The sequence below is a fragment of the Acipenser ruthenus genome, chromosome 15 (assembly GCF_902713425.1).
Source record: "Acipenser ruthenus chromosome 15, fAciRut3.2 maternal haplotype, whole genome shotgun sequence".
NCBI classification, from domain to species: Eukaryota; Metazoa; Chordata; class Actinopteri; order Acipenseriformes; family Acipenseridae; genus Acipenser; species Acipenser ruthenus.
In genome coordinates, this window is record NC_081203.1 from 9437896 (window position 1) to 9458831 (window position 20936).

The 20936-nt window shown below is 37.9% G+C and overlaps 1 protein-coding gene across 1 annotated transcript in view; it reads right to left on the reverse strand.

Annotated features, from left to right (window-relative positions):
• The window catches only part of LOC117422119 (olfactomedin-like protein 2A), a 76107-nt gene that overhangs the window by 29036 nt on the left and 26135 nt on the right, over positions 1 to 20936 (reverse strand). The window contains exon 2 of the mRNA XM_058987148.1: positions 1445 to 1708. Coding sequence (XP_058843131.1) covers positions 1445 to 1708 — 264 coding nt within the window. The remainder of the gene's footprint in view (positions 1 to 1444; positions 1709 to 20936) is intronic.

The following is a 20936-nucleotide window of genomic DNA, read 5'->3' on the forward strand; positions in this document are numbered from 1 at the left end:
GGTTCTAAGCCCTTGAAAAGGCAATAGTTTCCATTATGTACTGTGTTATGAGATTAAGAATATACTGTACATTTACACATTAATTGTGTAATGTCACAAAGCAGCCTACAATTTTCCAAATGTATACATCCAACTGATTGACAATTTTCAGAATCATAGAAAAAATAATTGCAAAGTATGTGCATCTACATGGCTTGTAGTAAAACTGTTGTATAAGAAGTCTGTATCATCCTACAAAAGACCCATTCAACTTCTTTGATATAAGTAAAGAAATAACCCTAGTTAAAAATAATGTACTGCTTGGTTTGACTTGGATGAACTCAAGCAGAAAATGGGGTAGTACTTGGTGCAATGTCTTCTGGCTTTAGCAGTATTACTTCAGAATTAGCACCATATAGTACTTTTCTTAAAGGGATTCAGGTCCTGCAGACAGCAGTGGTGTAATAAACAGCTGAAAGGTGGCCTGTCTGGGAGAGGCAAGTAAATGTAATTCAGTGGGGCCCCTAGTAGTGGCATGATTCATGGGCCTCTGGTTTTAACAGTGATTCATGTGTTTTTCATTTATACATCGCATTGTGAGCACACAGTTAGACAGCAAGTGTGGGACATGTGGCACATCTAAGCAGTTTGGAATTGAATGTGTTCTACTGTACTGTATATGATGCCCCTGCCTGTAATATTTATAAATTCTTTTTGAATACTAAAAGAGTAATGGGCTTGATTTTACAGCGTTAACTCCAGTATGTAATATACTTCAAATTTCTGAAAGGAGAAAAATGCATGTTTCGGCTCCTTTTTAGAAACATTGAAAAGACTTCTAGTTTGAACTTCTAGTTTTCTTTTGGTATTCCTACATAAAACATGAACCTAACAACTGGTATATGCTGTAACAAAGTCTCAAACACTCAAGTTGTTTCTTTCTCATTTTGACATAACATGGAGTAAATTACAAACTGAAGAAGACTATAAAAAATAGAATAGTAGACTAGTAGAATTCTTTAACTCCTAATTTTTGAAAGAAGAAAAAAGCATGCTAATGTTACAAAATTAAAAACAAAACACATCTGGAGTCTTTAAGAGAACATGAAATATATAGCTTAGCTGTTTGATTCTAGTTTTGTAAAATGAACAGGTGTTTTACCTCTTATAAAAAATATAAGCTAATTAAAAACTGGAGCAAATGCTTTGAAATTATAACCCTAAATTCTTTAACAAACTTTTTGACTAGAAGCCTTCATTAGGACATCGATAAGTAAGAAATGTGACTAAGAATATTACAATTTTTGTTTTGTATTTTTACATCTAATCTTTTTGTTTTTTTATACTGACTATACTGTTAAATTACTATTATTACTTTTATTACTATTACATTACTGACTAGTTGACCTCATTTTCTGCGGGGCTCGCCAGGTTAGTATGAGGTCTTTGAACTTGCACTTTTTACCTTGAGCAGCTCTGGAGCCTGCTTCTTCAGCTTCTCCATCTTCCACTCGTTCTCACAGGGGTTGAGCGAGGCTGGAGGGGCAGTGCAGGAGCACTTGCAGTCAGACCCGGAGCTCACTGTCTCCACCGTGTAGAAGTCCTCCACACGCATGCTCCCGTTCCTGACACGGCTGCAGGCATCCTTGCTCAGGGGCCTCATGATGCACTTGCAGCGGCAGTCCGAGCCTTCTGATGTCATCCGGACCTGGTCTGTGTCTCCAAACACCTGGTTCAAAAAGCAGCAAAAGAGGGTTAGAAAAGCCACAGCAAGGCCTGTCAGTTTGACTAATGTACAGATCATTCAGCTATCAAGACCGGTATCTCTGGCTACCTTGTTTTAAAATGGTCTTTGGTCATGCATCAAACAGTAATTAACACATGAATGTACCCTTATACAACTTTACTTAAATCCACAGGAAAGTTTAACTCTGAATCCTATAGTTACTATAGCATGTTCAAGCAGAACCAGGCATGCTGAAAGAATTGCAGGCAATCGGGTTTAAATCTCCATCTAATTGGCCTTGGCTGTACTCTGAAATCAGAAGAATTTGGCACTAGAAATAAATGGCTTCAGGTTGAATTTCAAAGTTGTTTTCATTGCATATTTTTAAGTGTTTTCTTTATCTGTGTGAGCAAGGCGTAGTACCATTTGCAACGCCAGTTTACCAGAACTATCTGTGCTGTACTGCTGTTTGAGATCCAGACTGTCCACAGCAGTACGATAAGACAATGGTAAAGCTGCATATTTCTACACTCCATCCACTCATTTTCAAAGAGGCCTGTTGGTCAAGTTTGCAATACAAGGGCTTATGCTGTCATCAGTTCAAAGCAAGATTTAGTGACCCATGAAGAGCTAGCAAAGCACACATGTGGTTTTAATAACGCAGTACTGCAGTATATAACCACTATGTAGGCTTACAGGTACTGTGGTCATTTCAAATAACCCTGCTTAAAGACCACGTCAGTACACAGACTGCCCCGCAATAATGGTCTTTAAGGGGATGAGGCAAGGACAGGGGTTGCACGGTTACTAAACGGAATATTCCAGGACTCCTTGGAAATACAATATCAATCTCAGTGGTTCTCAAAAAACATATATTTAAAAATGACATACTGTGGCATGCGCTGTGGTACAACAGCCACATTCTCTGAAATTATTTATGTATTTTTATAATTGCATGACCACAAATTCAAGTGTTGGTTTAAAAACGGGGTGAGGGGGTTAAGATTAATGCATCCACAATACTCCTGTAATTCTACATGGTTCAGCAAACAGCCAGACCTGATAAAATATACACCCATTTAAAAAAAAGAACTCCATCACAACCCAACCTTTTCAACTAGCTTATGCGTATTTCTAAATTGTTATTTTATGTCTGTTGAATAGGTGCCTTGTTTTATCTTTTTCAGGAACTTTCTTTTTCACACTGGAAATGCAGGTACAGTGAGAGGGAATCAAACCCCACAGTGGAGTTTACAACATTCCAGAGACACAATTCTACCCTTATTTCAAACAGCTGTGGTACTACGGATCTCGTTTGGCACATGTACTGTGCCAAGCATTCAGGGAGGGTGGAGCTCGTGACCTCCTGTCTTTGAACGCTGATAAAATAGCCTCTGACATCATGAAGCTGGGTGCTTTCCAAGGCATGGGTACTGATCTGGACTGCTCAAAAAGTGAAAAACATATTTTACAAGAGTAGATTCTTGCGCAATATTTAAAGGCAGATTTATTTATTAGGTTCTGTGCCACGGGGAAGGTTTAACACAAGCTATTGGATCTGACAGTGCATGTCCTCTTGAGTAGTGTATGAATTCAGTGTAAAATGCCTGTGGTTTGCATTTCTATTATAGGGCTCTAGCCAGAACATGTTTCAATACATTTCTCTGTAGCAATGGATTAAGGTGCCAAACAATCTTGCAGCCATTCATCTTTCCTGGCTTCAAAGACATTATTGCAGTGCATCAAATGCGATTTCTGCAGACGGGGTAACCGCAGTACTTTGTGATCTGCAATTGGAACTCATTAATTGGAGACTATACAGTGATTAAAGATGGGAAACATTTTCTATTTTTACATTTCCACTTAAGGTGCAATTAATTACTTGCCTTCCCTTCATAATGTGATCATTTATGTAACAAAATAATTCCTTTAAATCCTAGCTAATATGTATTACCAAACCTTTGTGGATCTCGTATTTTCCTATATGAAAGATGCACACATTATGGTAAATGTGCATGTGATTTTTTTAAACAGTTTTTTTTTCATAGCAAATAGTGAACTAAAAATCCCCAAACACATTTCAATGCCGATTGTCCATGCTCTCTGTTCAGCACGCATACTGAAGTGTAGACAGTATGATTGTGTGGCAAAGTGGTTTCTGATTATGTACAGGTGCAGAGGTGATGCAGTGCAGGAATAAACAGACAGAGATTTGTAATCCGGTATGGAAAAATATACGTTTTATTTTAGTTATAATCCAGGTCTGGTGACCAAATAATAAACTCTGGTTATACACAGCGATGCGTAAAACACGGAGAACAGTAACAGGGATTGCAGCCCTAAACATTAAACACAGTATCTCTCCCACAATATATAACCACGGTCACCAGTCCTGGGAGCGTGCTGTAGTGCTCGTGGTGGGTGATACAGTTTAAAGAGTGACAAACAGTGCAGTGCTGTTCCGGGTTCAATGCTGGCTCTTAGCGACAGCTCCGGAACGTCTTAGCCGTCTATAAACACACAAGTAACAATTATAGACAAGACAAACAAAACAAACACTCACGATACTCTTAATACACAGTGCACGTGTCCTTCTGGGTCTATTTCGAAACCAAAAGCGAAGGAAAAGATTCACAATTCTCCAGCCCATTTTATGCGATTATGCATGGTAAACGATTGCAGCTGACTATTGCCTAACAGCTGCTACCTCGTTTACCTTCCAGGTCAATACATTCCCGCACTGGAGTCTTGTCTTTTTCCAGGCTGACTGACCTCCCGATCCAGGTAATGAACTGTCAGGCCAACCTGTCCAAAGCCTTTCCCTTCGCTACTTAGTACCCTCACAGGTCGAGAGGGAGATTTACAACTAGAACTCATTAAATTTCCATAACAGGTTGCTAGCAACTTTATTTTGCTTAGTAAACCAAGAGCCACTACTAAAAAGAACTACTACCTTAAGTTATTTTGTAGATGCTATCTTTAAATTTCACATGGATCTATATGGTGCATAGAATGAAGCTAATAAAACCCGCACAACTGCTTAAAAAGAAAAATAACCTTTTACTACTAATTCTACTAACCTAGTGTTAATTACAGGAGCAGTTATCACTAATTCCATCTGGCAACATGTCACACAAAGGTATTTGGGTTAAACCTCTTGTTTATGCACCTATTTGAAGATGCCAACCCCATTCTGCTTCAGGCCCCTTTCAACTTTCCAAATCAAACACCAGGGTTTGGTTTCTGGTAATTGGAAATGACATGCTAACAAATAAACCAGAGTGCTGTGGTTTTGATTTCCATTACATGAGAGTAGGTGTTAAAACTTCATGCTGATATTGGACTCAGCTCTCGCCAAGATAAACACCAACTAAGACATAGCTTCTTTTACTGTAAACGAATGTGATCCATCTGCATTTCCTTCCATCTGATGATGTAGATATCCATCTGAAGTGTAATGCTGGCTCCAGGGATCATCCTAATTTCCCTCCCAGGTGCATCAGCACACACAACGGCTGCAATGCTGGCTCCAGGGATCAACCACAGTGCGGCCTCCCTAGCGCATCAGCATGAAAACCGTCTGGATTGAGCTAAGTAGGGTACTTCTCTGGGGTCTTCAAGTGGGCACCTTCCATCCTTGGGTTTCGTCAACAAGCCCACGACACCTTAAGAGGACTCGACAGTGATTCCGGCATCCCAGCATCACCCCCCTCCTTCCCCCACTCAACTAAGCCCAGCTTACTTACCTTCCATCGACGTTGCTTTCTTTCTACAATGCTTGAGGTCCCCAACCAGAATCTTTTCGTCTCAACCAGAGCCAGTTGTTGCTCCTCTGTGCTTGTTCAGACAAGTTCTTCACTATGCATCGCAACTCTTGACCAGTGAATCTGATGTCTCTGAGAAACCGGGTTGTGGAGTGTGCCACAAATCCTTGACAACCCACCTCCACTGGGTAAACCTGGACTCTCCATCCTCGCTGTTCCGCTTCAGCAGACAGTTGAGTGTACCAAAGTTTCTTCCTTTCATACGCCTCATCCACAGCATCCTCCCATGGCACTGTTAACTCTACCAGATGAACAAGGCATGCTGATCCAGACCACAAGACAATATCAGGTCGAAGGTTAGTGGTGGCAATCTCAGGTGAAAAAAATAAGCAATGTAATTTCCAATCCAACCGTGGCGCACTTAAACTCTTCGGTTAGAGCTGAGACTGGCAGCTGCAGTATCCCTTTACCATACAGTCCCACTCTGCTGAAGCAGTGTGGAACTCCTAACCATTTCCTGACGTGTGAACTGATTAATGCTTCCAGCTTATCTACTGTTGTCAAGGAAACCTCATACACAGTGAGTGGCCACAGAAGACTGAAAGCACCAGAGTTTAAGTTTGCGAGGTAAAGGGCTGCTGTCTATGCACTTCAACCTTTGCACTGCTTGTTGTCTCACTTCTAGTTCCCTAAGACAGTCACTTACTTTAGTGTTTCTGGGCATTACTTCATATGGCCAGCAGAAGTCAATTGAATATAATGGGATTAAGGAAACTGTCAAGCTTCAAACACGACAGGCCAAGCTCTGGTGAAATTATAGGCCCTATTTACAAAACCCTATCTTTTTAACCCTATCTGATTAATGTTTGGAATTCATTCATGTTTCTTTTCTGTCTTCACATATTCTTCTAGTGCCTACTACATGTAGCATTTTTATGGTCTAGTTGAGCTCTAACAGAATGGGGAGGATGTGGCTCTTCTGGCTCTACCATCTCATGTGATGGTAGATTCAATGAAGTGACACTTCAAGATGCTTGAGGTTGCAGGCAGGTTTTCAGTGTTCAGAATATAAAACAGTCACAGCTCGTTATAATAATAATAAAAACAGCTCACCATTAAGTGCACACTTCCCTATCCACATAGGATTCTTGCGTGAATGCCAACATTTTGCAATGCATGTTTTCTATGGAATACAGGTTTACAACTGGTTCCCAGTTGAGCTAGATAGGGGAATAATAATCTGTTGACATTAAGTGGATCAGTTCCTTGTTTAAGGTAAGATTTTTTTTGGATTTTCAAAAAACAGCGTTATTGTATCAAGCTTGTGGTATAGTAACGAGAGCTTTAGTAGCAAGTGATTTTCAAACAAAATGTGTTAATTAAATCAGTCCGTTAATGCTTTGAAATTGAGTCGATGATGTCATTAATGAATGCATTTCTCATTAAAAAGCTTAATTGGCGCAGGTCATCTACATCACTTCTTGTCTCAATGACCAGTTAAGGGGAACTTAATTAAAATGCATGAAAAATGAATGGAAGCATAATTCACTGTTATGGAAACTACTAGCGTGCAGGGAGACGGCTCTCCCACCAACGAGCAGCAGCCAAATGGAAATAAAAAATAATGGGAATATCTATTATGGCACAGGAGGGGTATCTAGAGTGTACAATACTGCAGATTCTAAGATGGTACCGGTGTCCCAGGAAATAAGTTGACCGAGAAATAAGTTGATCGCGCAAGCGCAGTAAGGCAAAAGTAGACAAAAGTAAGGCGGGGCTACAGTTTGATTAAAGGGGAGGTTCACTGCATGGCTTTTTATTTTTATCTGGCCGTTTTATTTACTAGACTGTGTATGTTGGTGCGTGGTCGTGCCACTGTCTTTTCATATGAACTTTAAAATGTGTGATCGACGACTGTTTCTATGGTAAACTGTATTAAACCTCTGTCTTTTTATGTTTCTATAACATCGATGTCAATCTGATGTAGTTTATGTGTGATCGCGGAGATTTATTTATATATTAAATGATTTTACATGTCAAAATGTTGTCAATCTTTAATCGAAATTAAAATGTTTCAGTAATATAATGACATGCTGCATCCATAATGTTATTAGCAGGGCAAGTCGTAGAGAGATACCGCATATATGTGTATATCTACATGATTTTAAATCGTGATAATTCACTTTAATTCAATATACTGTATCTCTTTCTCGTTATATGTCTTATTGGTTGTTGCACTACAGGGATTTACCATTTTAAAATTATGCTGATATAGAGTAGCCTACATATACTGTATGATCTCTCTCACATCACAAAATCTTGGTTGGTATTGAACTACAGGTATTTACCACGGTTTAGCAAAGACATTAACTCTAGTCTTTAATTAATGTATTGCTTCTTCCCAAACTTGTAATTGAAATACATGCACTATGATAACCAGTCTCCTGTTCGTTTTCTGTCCTAATTATACAAAGTACTGTATGTAAAAATAAATGAAAGAACAAATATATAATAATAATACTGTATAAGCAACATTTTTCAAGTACATCATGTGATTGATGTGCACCGTGGCCTAGTTAGTAATCGCAGCATGGAAAAAAAACAATCGCTCGCATACCTGCTGTCCATACTGTAGTGCTTCCCAAAACAAAAACACCTCCAGAAATGCAAAATAACGTTAATACGTTACAATTCATTTTAAATTATTTATTTGCTGCCAATATATATATTACAGCGATATTCACATTCCCTTATCTAGTGTAATTCTGTCGAATATATCCGATCTACATGTTAATGTAAATTATACGTACAAAAGCCATTTTAAATTAGGCTAATATATCGGATCTAAAGCGATATTCACATCATCTTATCTAGCAGCATACTGCCGAATAAATCCAATCTACTAATTTATATAAATTATACTTACATATACTTAAATTATTTATTGTTCATTAATATATCCGATCAACTTATTTCCTGGCTCGATCAACTTATTTCCTAGCCTAGGCTCGTTTACATTACTAACAATGGAACCTCCCCTTTAAATTCTAGAGCTTGATCAACTTATTTTCCGATCAACTTATTTCCTGGGACACCGGAAATAAATGTAAAAAAGGGTGTCACATGTCAAACTGAAGGCTGCGTGAGTTTAAAAACAGTTCCACTAATGTAGCAATATTCTGGGAAACTCCTTTGATCAAATGAAAATGAGGCAGTGGGGATGGGAATATGTCTCAGGAGTTTATCTCAGTAAAGAGCTCTTGGCAGCAATGTAAAGGTCATTTTTAGGGTAATTCCAAAGTATTTGTCTACTTTCAGCATCCACCTGCAATAGTGTAATGCTGTACCATTTTAAAAGGGGTGTAAAAGCTTGATACTAAAAGCTAGGTCAACAACACACCTCTAGCTTTTAGACACTACAATATTAAAGGGTGTGGCTGTGTACTGTTGCGGCTCTACACTGTAGGCAGACCCATCATCCTTTTGTGAGCAGAAAGTGATGAAAAACATTTAAAAATGGAATTGTTTGAAACACTAACTTTTTTTATGGAATATGAAAGAGGCCAATTAGTTGCTAGACAAATGAAAACCTCTCTGATACCAGTTTGGTCAAACTAAACTGATCAAGGTATAAAGTCTTTCAAAAGATGCATCTGCAGTGCCACAAGTCATTGACTTGGACCTCGTGCCTTTGGTCTATTTAATTTATAATAGGCGCGTTGGTGCTCTACTGAGGTCAGGTTTTTGTTTGTTGAGGCTACTCAAGGTCTTTCAAGGGGTCAAGAGATGGCCCTCTCAGTCAGTGCCTATACAGGGAGTAATTTACTTAAAGTAGCAGTAGGAGATACCACCAAGATCAGTAAAATCGGCATTATGAAAAAGTAAATCACCATGACCTACATCCTCAGAGCATGTCTACAAATGTATGTGCGACTGTGACAGGGTGGTTGAGTGGTGATGTCACAGACCAGGAAGTAACCACACACAGGCAAGGTACTACGGTTGAGTCGCAAGTGTGCTCTTTCTTTAATAATACATAAAATATTTAAACAAAACAAAACACTTTACAAAACAAAACAGCACGGTGGCCAAAACAAACAAACCCCAAACAAGTACCATGCTGGTCAAAATCCAGCACAAGTAGGTAGCATAGGCGCCTAACGTGCACAGGGGAGGAAAACAATATATTGTGCTCAGTGTATACACACTGTTATTCATGTTATGTTTTGTTATGATTTTGCCTTTAAACGGTTTGAAATGTAATAAAAAAAGGAAAGTTATTCAGAAGGTGCCAGAAGTCCGACATCGATAAAAAAAAAAAAGAATAATTAATAACAGAATAAAACACACCCCACATGTACAGTGGTTTGGCCAGTAGTCAGCGCTGCACTATTTACAGTTTGCCCCCCACTTAATAGGTAGACGCCTATGATTGAGATACGAAGTTATTGGACTATTGCTTCTAACATTGATAAAGCACTGAACTGTTGTACTGCTTTTAGAATAAAACACTCACCTGTAGGTACCAAAACTGACTCAGTGTTACTGAATAAGAAAGTTTACTGATCCAGAGCTTATCTATACACAAAGTAAGTATAATTTAGATTTGTGTTATTATTAACTTTTAAAAAAAAGTCAGTATCTTTAAAACACATTGTATAAACATTTTAGTATGTTCATTATATTTTTTATAAACATAAAGCTAAAGGTGGTTGTTTATGCTTGCTACATACAGAAATGCAAATATATAGTATATTGTTCTTCTTATCTTGTCTTCTGCTGCATTTCAAAGGTCTTATCTGGATACACCAACAAAAATTGATACAAGACTAAGTTTCTGTTGCCAAGACTAGATTAAACCCGGGACAATTTTAGTTTACTAGTCTAAGAAAATGTAATCACATAGTAGGAACATGTTACTCCCCAACACTGGGAGGAGGGTGTTGTGTTACAGTGAGCTGCTCCTGCAGTGCTGAATTTGCATTTTTCAGTATACCATTGTTATGCCATGCATTAGCCATAGTTTACCATGCTTTGCCATGGTTTTAATATGCTTTACCATACCACTCTGGGCTTTATTACATTTTGCTATGCTATTAATATGGGAACATGTTATAAGGGACACACGATAACGTAGCAGAATTGATCATCTTTATCATAGACTCCTGCAGACCTTTAAGATAGCATTTATGTGTTTGAAATAGTCAATTCGCCCTGGGTAAGGGCGTCTGCTAAGAAATAAAATAAATCATTTCTTTTTCAGTTCAAGACACTGAAAGGTTGGTCTCGCAGACACTGATTGGCACTAATCTTGGACTAGCTGATGTTACTTTAGGTAAGGTAGTCCAAGATTAGTGCTACTAATGAACTGCATTCTATGAAAGTATTTCAAATCCAAGAAAAGAAAAAAAAAGAAAAGGAAACCAGTTCTGCGACTGAAAAAGAAAGCTCCCTAGATCAAAGGAAAAATAATTCAATGCCAACTGGGTCTCGCTGATGTAAACTTCATTAGCAATGTTCCAGCGTACTTTGGCCAAAAGTTAATAGGCAATTAACTAAATTTGACCCTAAGTCCTGATCAAATCCTCAAATCTCCTTAGGTGTGAGTGAATTCTGAAAAGCTGGGTTCTATACCGTAGCCCATTTTGGAAGCCTTAATTGGACAGAAATCCAATGCGGATGTGTTTGATAGCTAACATATCAGGGTTAAATATAGTTTACTGGAACATTTAAGTAATTGAGCTAAAAAAATCTATGTATAAATCTTAGCTGTTTTGCATTTCCATTTGTTCTATATGCCTCAAGTGCAGTTCTGAAAGAAACTGGCTACAGTAAACATGTTTTAAACATGACATCTGGTACTCCACAAGGTTAAGGGAATATCTGCTGGCAAGCGATGCTTTCAGATAGTGCTGTACTTCCTTGGTTATTTAACTTCAAGATCACCCCAATCCCCTGACGGCTTTCCTGCCATTAACCAACCAGCTGCTTACCCAGTTGACTGACATGCTTTCAGCCAGTAACATACTTGGATCACTGCTCAGGTGGAGGCAAAGTAAGCCATGTAACCTGAGAACTTTCTTTACCCTAGTGTAGTACAGCTATCATGTTTCAAATGAAAACACATGCAGAAAAACTGCATGTCAGATCTATGTCTCGGAAATGGAAGTGCAAAACATCTTAAGTATACCAAGAACTTAATGTGTGTGTGTGTCCTAAAATACTGTCTTGAGAAAGAATATTGTAAAATATCAAAAAACTATTAATAATATACATATATCAGATCTATCTATTAGACTATTATAAAATAAAAAAAATACAATGTCACCATAAGAATCCAACTTATTCTGAGGTAAAAAATTAACTAGTATTTGTATACTGTAATTAGATATTCTCCCTGCCTTGCCAATTGAAAAATAAATGTTAGAAGAAATACAGCAGTAAAATCACATGAATACCTGTAGCGCACTTTTTTTTTTTTACTTTAGCCTACCGGTAACACAAAATAAATCATCCTGCTGCATTTTACACATTACTGTAAAGTGTGAAAATAATAGTAAACGATGGGAGACCTGTGGAGGATGAAAGCCAATAGGGAGTGAGAAGAGGTGGGACTAAGGAACAGGACAGAAGCAGGAAAAGAGAAAAGAGAAAAGAAAACGGGAAGATCTGAAAAGTTTCACTGCACTGCACGCATACAGTTTAGTTTGGTGAAAACGAAACGTTTCTAGCTCTAAATGCTGCTTGAGTAGGATAGCTGGCACAGAACTAGGGTGTCATTTTTGAGCCAGACCTCTCCTTTGAGCCACATATTCGGAATATAATTATAGTATCTTCCTTTCACAGCACAATGCTGAGAGACTGATGCATGCCGCCTTATCTTCTAGGATTGATTACTGCAATGCCCCGTTCTCTGGAATTCCAAACTGTGTTCTGTCACGATTGCAGCTTCTACAAAATGCTGCAGCCAGGTGCTAACCAAAACAAAAAAAAAGTGAGCACATTCCCCCAGTGTTAGCAGCCCTCCACTGGCTCCCGGTGCTGTGCAGGATTGACTTTAAGGTCCTTCTTATCACCTATAAAGCCCTAAACGGTTTGGCTCTGGCCTATTTGAAGGATCTTTTAGTCCTGTATGCCCCTGGCCGGCCACTCCGATCCCAAGATGCAGGGCTGCTATCTGTCCCAAGGATTTTAAAGCAAAGGACAGGTGGTAGAGCATTCAGTCATGGGGCACCTGAACTCTGGAATGCTCTACCATGCACAGTGAGAGACACACCTACATTGGCAATTTTTAAAAAGAAATTAAAAACATACTTTTATAATAGAGCTTTTATATCTTTATAATATTTCTTTTTTTAATATTTTGATTCCTGTTTATTTGGTTTGAGTTCCCCATCTGTTACTTTTATTTGCTTTAATTTTAAAATGTTGTTTTCTCTTACTGTTTTTATTGTACTAAATGTACTGAATGTCCTTTTTCTTGTTGAAAGTGCCTTGGGAAAGGCGCTTTATAAATCAAATTTGATTTGATTTTTGATTTGATTTATTGTGTGCGCCCCCCGGGCGACTGTCCGGGTGCTGACGCCGGCCCTGCCAGTCACATCTGTTTATGGATTCATCGGTGTTCACATCCCGAGCATTACAACATGGTTTACAGAATTTCTTGCGGTTTCTTAGCCCATTAGTTTTCATTTTCCTCACTCTGTCTTCAACAGCTAGAGCTATGGTCATGCTTTTTCTCTCGAGATCAAAACGTCCTCAAGAATGATTTATAGGCTGCTGTGTTGGAGTTAGGGTTGCCACCTGGCCCCATAATTCCGGAATAACAGAACAGGATTTTGAAGTTGCCTTTAAACTGAAGGAATTCAACAAGTGAAATGAGCGCTAATCCTTTGCTAAATTTATTCTGTTGATTAATCATCATCTCAAGGCAGCATGGCAATACAATAATAGCTTTTAACAAATTAAATAAATAAATAAGTACCATCAGTCATTATTTATTTTACAGCAACTTTTAAATATTGATAACTGAAATACTTTTTTTATTTTGTAAAATTAGTATCTTGAATAAAGCAAGTGTTTAATGACACACTGAGTGCACTAAAAGAGTATTTATTAAGGACAAGTGAACAAAATAACAAAAACGTTTAGTAACGCGAGTTAACAAAAAATATGCTTGAGTTACACAATACTTGGTCAGAAAGGTGATCCTTAACGTTACATTAACTCCAAATAAACTGTACAGGAATAACAGAAAGAGGGACGTTTGATTCTTGTTTTTAAAATGTCTTTATTTACCTTCTTATTATACTTACACTTGTTCTACACACAAAACATTGAATGTGCGAATGGAACAGCAGATTAGTATACAACTGAACAGAATCTTAACAATGGGATTAATAACTGAACAGAAATCATTTTCATTGATCGGAACGCCTTAGCCCTAACGCTACATCCATTCCCCTACCTCTTAACTGTATTTAGAAAACAATTAACACATGCTTATACCAAACCAATAAACGTTAAACAATACAGAGGCTTAATATCAACATCAATATTAATTAAAGTAAACGTTCTCTAACTAAAACTGAGAGATCTAAACATATTTTACGAATCTAGTACAGGTTAGTAGCTTATTCACTTTCCGATCACAAATACACTTGCTAATTTTCCTTCTACTTCTTGAATATAACCCTTGATCCAATTGCTGTACCCTTTCTGCTGTATGTTTTTTGGAATCCTTGCATTTTTATCTACCCAATTATCAATTTCTTCAACTTTTATTTGAGGAACACATATCAAAGATTTCGTCCACACAGTGATATTATCAGTAGCTGCGGCGGCCATGACAGTTGCTCGCACACCAAGCCTCGTTTTCAACCAAACATGGTCGCTGCGTGAATAAGGCGTATTGACGTGTTTATTTCTTTCAGTTTAAGGGTAACTTAAAAACCCCGTCCCGTCCCAAAGTGTTCCGGAATTATGGGGCCATGTGGCAACCCTAGTTGGAGTAGTCTGATTGTCACAAGCTCATATGGGGTTATTTCAGCTATTTGAGGAATGACTTGGAGAAACATTTGCAGTGCTTTAGCCAAACACTTAAGCAAAAGGTTGGCAATGTTAAGGGATTTTCGATTTCTAATGAGGACTTCTTTTGTTTGAAAAGCCAGATCAGGCCTGCCCCGGAATAGTGTTGGAATATCAAATACAAAATCTGCTATCCTGTTATGCAAAACACTAACCACAAATGTGTAAGACATCAGTTCTAAGAAGCCATGCACCTTGCTAGTTTCACCTGACATAAACCGAAATGATGCAGCTGTGGACACCAAACTTCAATATCATAAATCTCTGAGTGTGTCAAATATGTATAACCGGTTTGGTATGTTTAATTCAGGGGTTTGTACCGATTTGTGATATTACTATATTTATAAAAGTCATTTTTACTAAAATTATGATCACTACTCCGAACAAATCACGTATCTTAACTGGTTTGGATTAATCTACTGTATCAATATAATAACTCCTATATTTATATTAATCTATCACAAATGAACAGTAATAGGCTTGCGCACATTTTCTTTTGCTGCTTAGTTCATTATCAATTGTCATTCAATTGTAAAGACACACACACATTATATCAGATATTAAATAAGTTTGATGTTCAAAACAAAACAAAAAATCCACTCTCACTTTAGTCTGAGCAATGTTTGGACTTGCAATGATGATGTCTATACATTCCCTTGCGTTACTGTCATCATACTGTAGATTATGTTTTTTATCTGTAGCATGTATCATTTATATTTTACTTTCTATACACCATGGACTGATTTCACAGACCCCGATTAGAACTAATCTTGGACTACCTAATGTAACTTTCAGTAAGACAGTCCAGAACTGGTGCTAAACTAGGTCTGTGAAGCCAGCCCTATATAATACAGATTGATTAACGAGCAGGGATTTCTTTTTAAAATCTTCATCTTACATTTCATATATTTTTATATAATTTACTATTTTCTTTATTTAATAAAGTATTTATAAAGTTAAACAATAACCACATTATTGTTATACTTAACTTTTACTAAGCTGCTTTAAAAATAAAACTAACCATTATACTCTATAATGTTAATTTGGTTCCTGACCACTTTAAAATACAATTGTGAATATAGACTTTGTGACGTCCTGCATGCATTCTCACAGTACACTATCTGTATACACGTATCAGCCTACAGGTTAAAGGCCAGGCTCCACAGACTGCTTGTAGAGAACCTCGTCTCCTTGTAACAAAGACTTGGGTTCAATCTGTTCTTGCAAAGCCCCTTGGCTAAGGCATGTCAACAGTTCCGGTAGTCAGAAACCACAGGATCTGTTTGATACTTTACAAGGCTGGCCCTGGACTGCTTTAGTTTGAATAATACCGGTGAGACCCTTCCTCACCCCCTATGTTTGGGTCCAGAGGCTGGGGATCACTGCTAGAATTATAGGGCTTAAAACAGCCGGTCACAATAAGCTTGAGTGTTCCCCTCCCTGGTGGATACAAAGAGCTTTTCTATACGTGTCCTGGGAGGAGGTGGGGAACTGCTGAATGCACACACTGAGCACTGTCTTATCACTGTGTGCAACCAATACAATCACACACTGAGCCTTATCACTGTGTGCAACCAATACAATCACACACTGAGCCTTATCACTGTGTGCAACCAATACAATCACACACTGAGCCTTATCACTGTGTGCAACCAATACAATCACACACTGAGCCTTATCACTGTGTGCAACCAATACAATCACACACTGAGCCTTATCACTGTGTGCAACCAATACAATCACACACTGAGCACTGTCTTATCACTGTGTGCAACCAATACAATCACACACTGAGCCTTATCATTGTACCAATACAGTCACATACTGTGCCTTATAACTGTTCAACCAATACAAGTACACATTGAGACTGTCATCACTGTTCAACCAATACAATCACACACTGAGCACTGTCTTATCACTGTTCAATCAATACAATCACACACTGAGCACTGTCTTATCATTGTGTGCAAATAATACAATTACACACTGATGCGAGAAATACAAAATAGAATAACTGAGGATAATGGCATTTTTCAAGGTATTGAGCGGGTAAGCGTGTCAACTATCGACCGCATCCTTCAACCGAGTGTGAATGAAGCAAGTGTACCGTGTTCCATTCGAGAGGAACTCTGAAAGAGTGAAAGAACTGCACTTCCAATATGTGCAAGTACGTTTTCAAACAATGATTTTGAGTATTGCAATTCAGCATTATGTAGTGTAGGCTACATGATGGCCTACATTTACTGATATGTTTTGCTGTGCTTTACTATACCATATTGACTGCAGTGATTTATTTCTGATATCACATCGTTTTTTTAGAGAATATTCGTGCTTGATGCCAGTGAGACCCCACAATACATCTTTGTAGACGAGGCAGGGTTTAGCCTGACCAAGCGGAGAAGAAAAGGACAGAACATATTGGCCACCGTGCCATTGTGGATGTCCCTGGCCAGAGTGGAGGCAACATCACTCTGTGCAGCCATCAGCCCTCATGGTGTCCTCCACCACCATGCCACCCTTGGCCCATATAACACAGGCCATTTGCTCACATTCCTTGATGGTCTACGGGATGCTCTGTTCCAGCAGGAGCAAAGGGAGCCAGGGCGGCCAGAGCAGCCCTGTTATGTTGTCATTTGAGACAATGTCAGTTTCCACCGCGCTGCTCTGGTCCGCAACTGGCTCCATGACTCAACATTTTCTAATCTTTTTCTCAGCATGGCGGTGGAAGGTCTACGACCGCAGTCCCTTTGAGCGGGAAAACCTTCTCCATGCTATGGGGAGGCTTGTGGGGACATAGCTTTGGAGTCCTGCCAGGGGTGGAGAAGGCACACCAGGGGGTATTTCCCCCGCTGCCTGGCCAGGGAAAACATTGCCTGTGATGTAGACGAAAACCTCTGGCTTGACCCAGGCCAGAGACAGGATGCTGAGGCCCAATAAACTTTTCCTTTTTCTTTCTTTACCTACAATGAGTATATATTCTCTTACTTTAGTAGAGAAGTATTTTTATTTGGGCTACGTTTGTTTCCCCAGCTTTTCTTGACTGCTAGCAAATTCAGTTGAAATTCTGAAAATAAAATTTTGAAAATTCTGGTATTTGTGTATTGTTTTCTAAAATAATTTACACAGATTACAGTAGCATGCTGTTGCAAAGTGCAAGATTTATAGAGGTAATATTGAAAAAGCATATTTTATTATAGTGTTTTTCATTGATCTCACCTGTGTGTAATGGGTATTCAGTAGGGTCTATTTATTTGATGTCTTTTGTGTGCCATTTGAAGGCAAAGTTACATTTAGATGGAAGATAACATGTTTTAGAATAGAGTGTTTCGTTTTGTCTGAGACTTCTGAGATTTGGCCAGTACGGTGTGGGTTTTTTGTTTTGTGTTTATAGTTTTGAGTAAATGGAGTATAATTTCAGGAATCGTGTGTAAATGATTGTGAAAAACTTTATCACTCTTCAATCAATACAAATCACACACTGAGCACTGTCTTATCACTGTTCAATCAATACAATCACACACTGAGCACTGTCATCACTGTTCAATCATCTACACACCGTTGAGTGGGAAAGTCGAATTCGGCCACAAATTCCATCTCCCTATCAGTTTCTGATCAATCTGATGTTGAAATATTGTCTGGCATTATTTCGGACGTTCCCTGTGTAGTCACACTGTGTTGCTGAGGAAATTTTGAATTTAAACGGTTAATAACACACTGCAAACATTGCGAACCACAGAGGTTTAATTTTTTAATTTTTTTTATTGAATGCAACATTAATCATAATAATAAATATAATATATGTTTGGGCGCATACAGATTATTATACAATGACCAGATACATTCAGAACAGCAGGGTGGGATAGTTTATGTTTTATCTTCCATGTCGTGCTGATGTACCCTTTAAGACACTTGTTTGCAGTGTTGCTGGTTCACGCCCAGCCTCTACCCTGTTACACTGGTATCATGAACTGGATCTCACAGACTGGCTGCAGCCCATCGCCAAGGTTATAAGAGGAAGAGTGTAACAGGCAGTGTTGTGTGATGCACTGCTGTTACAGATTCTCTAAAACCATGAATGCAGACAGGGCAGGCTTTTTTGGTTTGTGGTTAAGATGCTTGCTTGCGGTGCATGAGGTCGCTGTTTCAGTTACTTTCAGAATAGCAGCGAAATCTTTAATTAATGTAAATTTATATTTATAAATTCCAACTTGCCAGGTGTAAAATCCACACTACAAACCAATGCATGCAAGTGTTGTAATGCTGTCAATACGCAGTACCTGTACACAATACGTCTGCTAGATACAGCTGCTTCTTACAACTATACAAACACTTATAGCCTGTGTTACAAGACAGAGGGCTACAGCTGGAGAGTTGCTCCTGAACTCAAGTCAAAGCACATTGAAACCAAGTGTATTTAACTGAATTAAACACAATATTTGTGTTACTGCAATGTGAACCACTCTGAATACATGGAAGCACTATTGAGGTAAATGAGTAAAATGTAACATATGAAAATGCAACCAGAAGCTACTTGCACTTAATCAAGAGGAATGTCATTCAAAATCAAGTTTTGGTGGTCAGACTACTTTATTCGATTTCATGTAAAATAAATAAACAGGGATGAAAGAACACAGGCTTTGGCTTAAAGATGTTCTGATCTTTAGTTGAAGGTCATAGTTAATCTTAAATTAATAGGCATCCTAACCATTGCCAGTAAACTTTGAACTTCTTTATACGTGACGGACTGTTCGGAGAATGAGTCGAATGTGGCGGTGAAATTAAACACTGTTCTGTGCAATGTGTTTATTTTTTATAATCTAATTAGGGATATCCAAACAGTCTGATGTAACTTTATAGTGACTTAATAATGCGTGGCTTTCACAAATTCTGAATTAGATTATAAGCCATGTCCTTATCGGACTCTAGGAGTGGCAACTGCGCGCATAATTCTTTACGCATAATTTGAACAAATTTGAAACGCTTCACACTTCATTACCACTGGAGCTCTTAACGTTCTGTCCAAACAGTGTAAATGATCCATGTTAACCTGCTGCTGACTGAAGCAGGCTTTATTATTGCATTACCTGTATTTGATAACAGATGGCTTGGAAAAATAACAGGGTTTGAGATTAATACGAAACCCCAAGCTGTTTTATATTATGTTAAATGGTGATATACACTATGTTAATATTTTATAATATATATTGGTCTTTAAAATCAGCATTCTAGCTTGTTTGATAGCAAACAGAAAACTTGTTTTAAAATCACAGGATTGAATAAAATGGTTAGAAACATACCTAGCGAGGCATTCTCGACATGTATTCTAGAGCAGTAACATTAGTTTGGTACACTAAAATTACAACAATTAAATGAAGTAGATATCATCCATAACTATTAAACACTCAATAGTGCTGCATTTTAAAATACTTCATAAATGATGAATAATTCAGTTGCTTTTACTATTTAAGAATTCAATAAAGGTAACACTTAGGGTTGCTGTATCAGAAATATGTATCAGACAGATCTATTTGCCTTGTCACAATAAAGAAAGCAGCAAATATTAACATATACTGTATTTTTGTTTTTTATTATTACAAAACACTGTAAACTAGTGGAGCTGCATATCCAAACTGGGAGTTTTAATCTTTATTTAAATCAATTAATGAGAGCATGTACATGTTTTATTTTTTTATTATTAATTTGTATTATTGTTTTTTTTTTTAATATCCTATGGAATTGTAGTTGTACTCTACTACAAAACAAGCTGTAAATATTTATTTCATTACAATTAACTAATATTTAAACCGTCTCTCATTAAAGTATTTTTTTATATTTAGTGGTTGTGTATTTCATTTATTCAATTCATTAAACAAATGTAATCTATTTAAAACTAGCTTGCGCAATGAATTGATTAATGTTTAGTTAAATAAAACCCCTCATCAGAACATAAAGGGTAATTAATAATTAAGGTTGAGGAAGTCATTTGGCCATGCTGGCACACTATAAATAGATCCTCATCAAACGCACTAGAACCCTAAGAAGAGGGCTTTACGGTCTGGTAAGGACCACCTCGTGCTGTTAAATGCCAAAGGCGAGGGCATTTAACATTATGAGAAGGGCCTTACCAGATTATTATTATTATTATTATTATTTATTTCTTAGCAGACGCCCTTATCCAGGGCGACTTACAATTGTTACAAGATATCACATTATACATTATTTCACATATCACATTATTTTTACATACAATTATCCATTTAAACAGTTGGATTTTTACTGGAGCAATCTAGGTAAAGTACCTTGCTCAAGGGTACAACAGCAGTGTCCCCCACTGGGGATTGAACCCACAACCCTCTGGTCAAGAGTCCAGAGCCCTAACC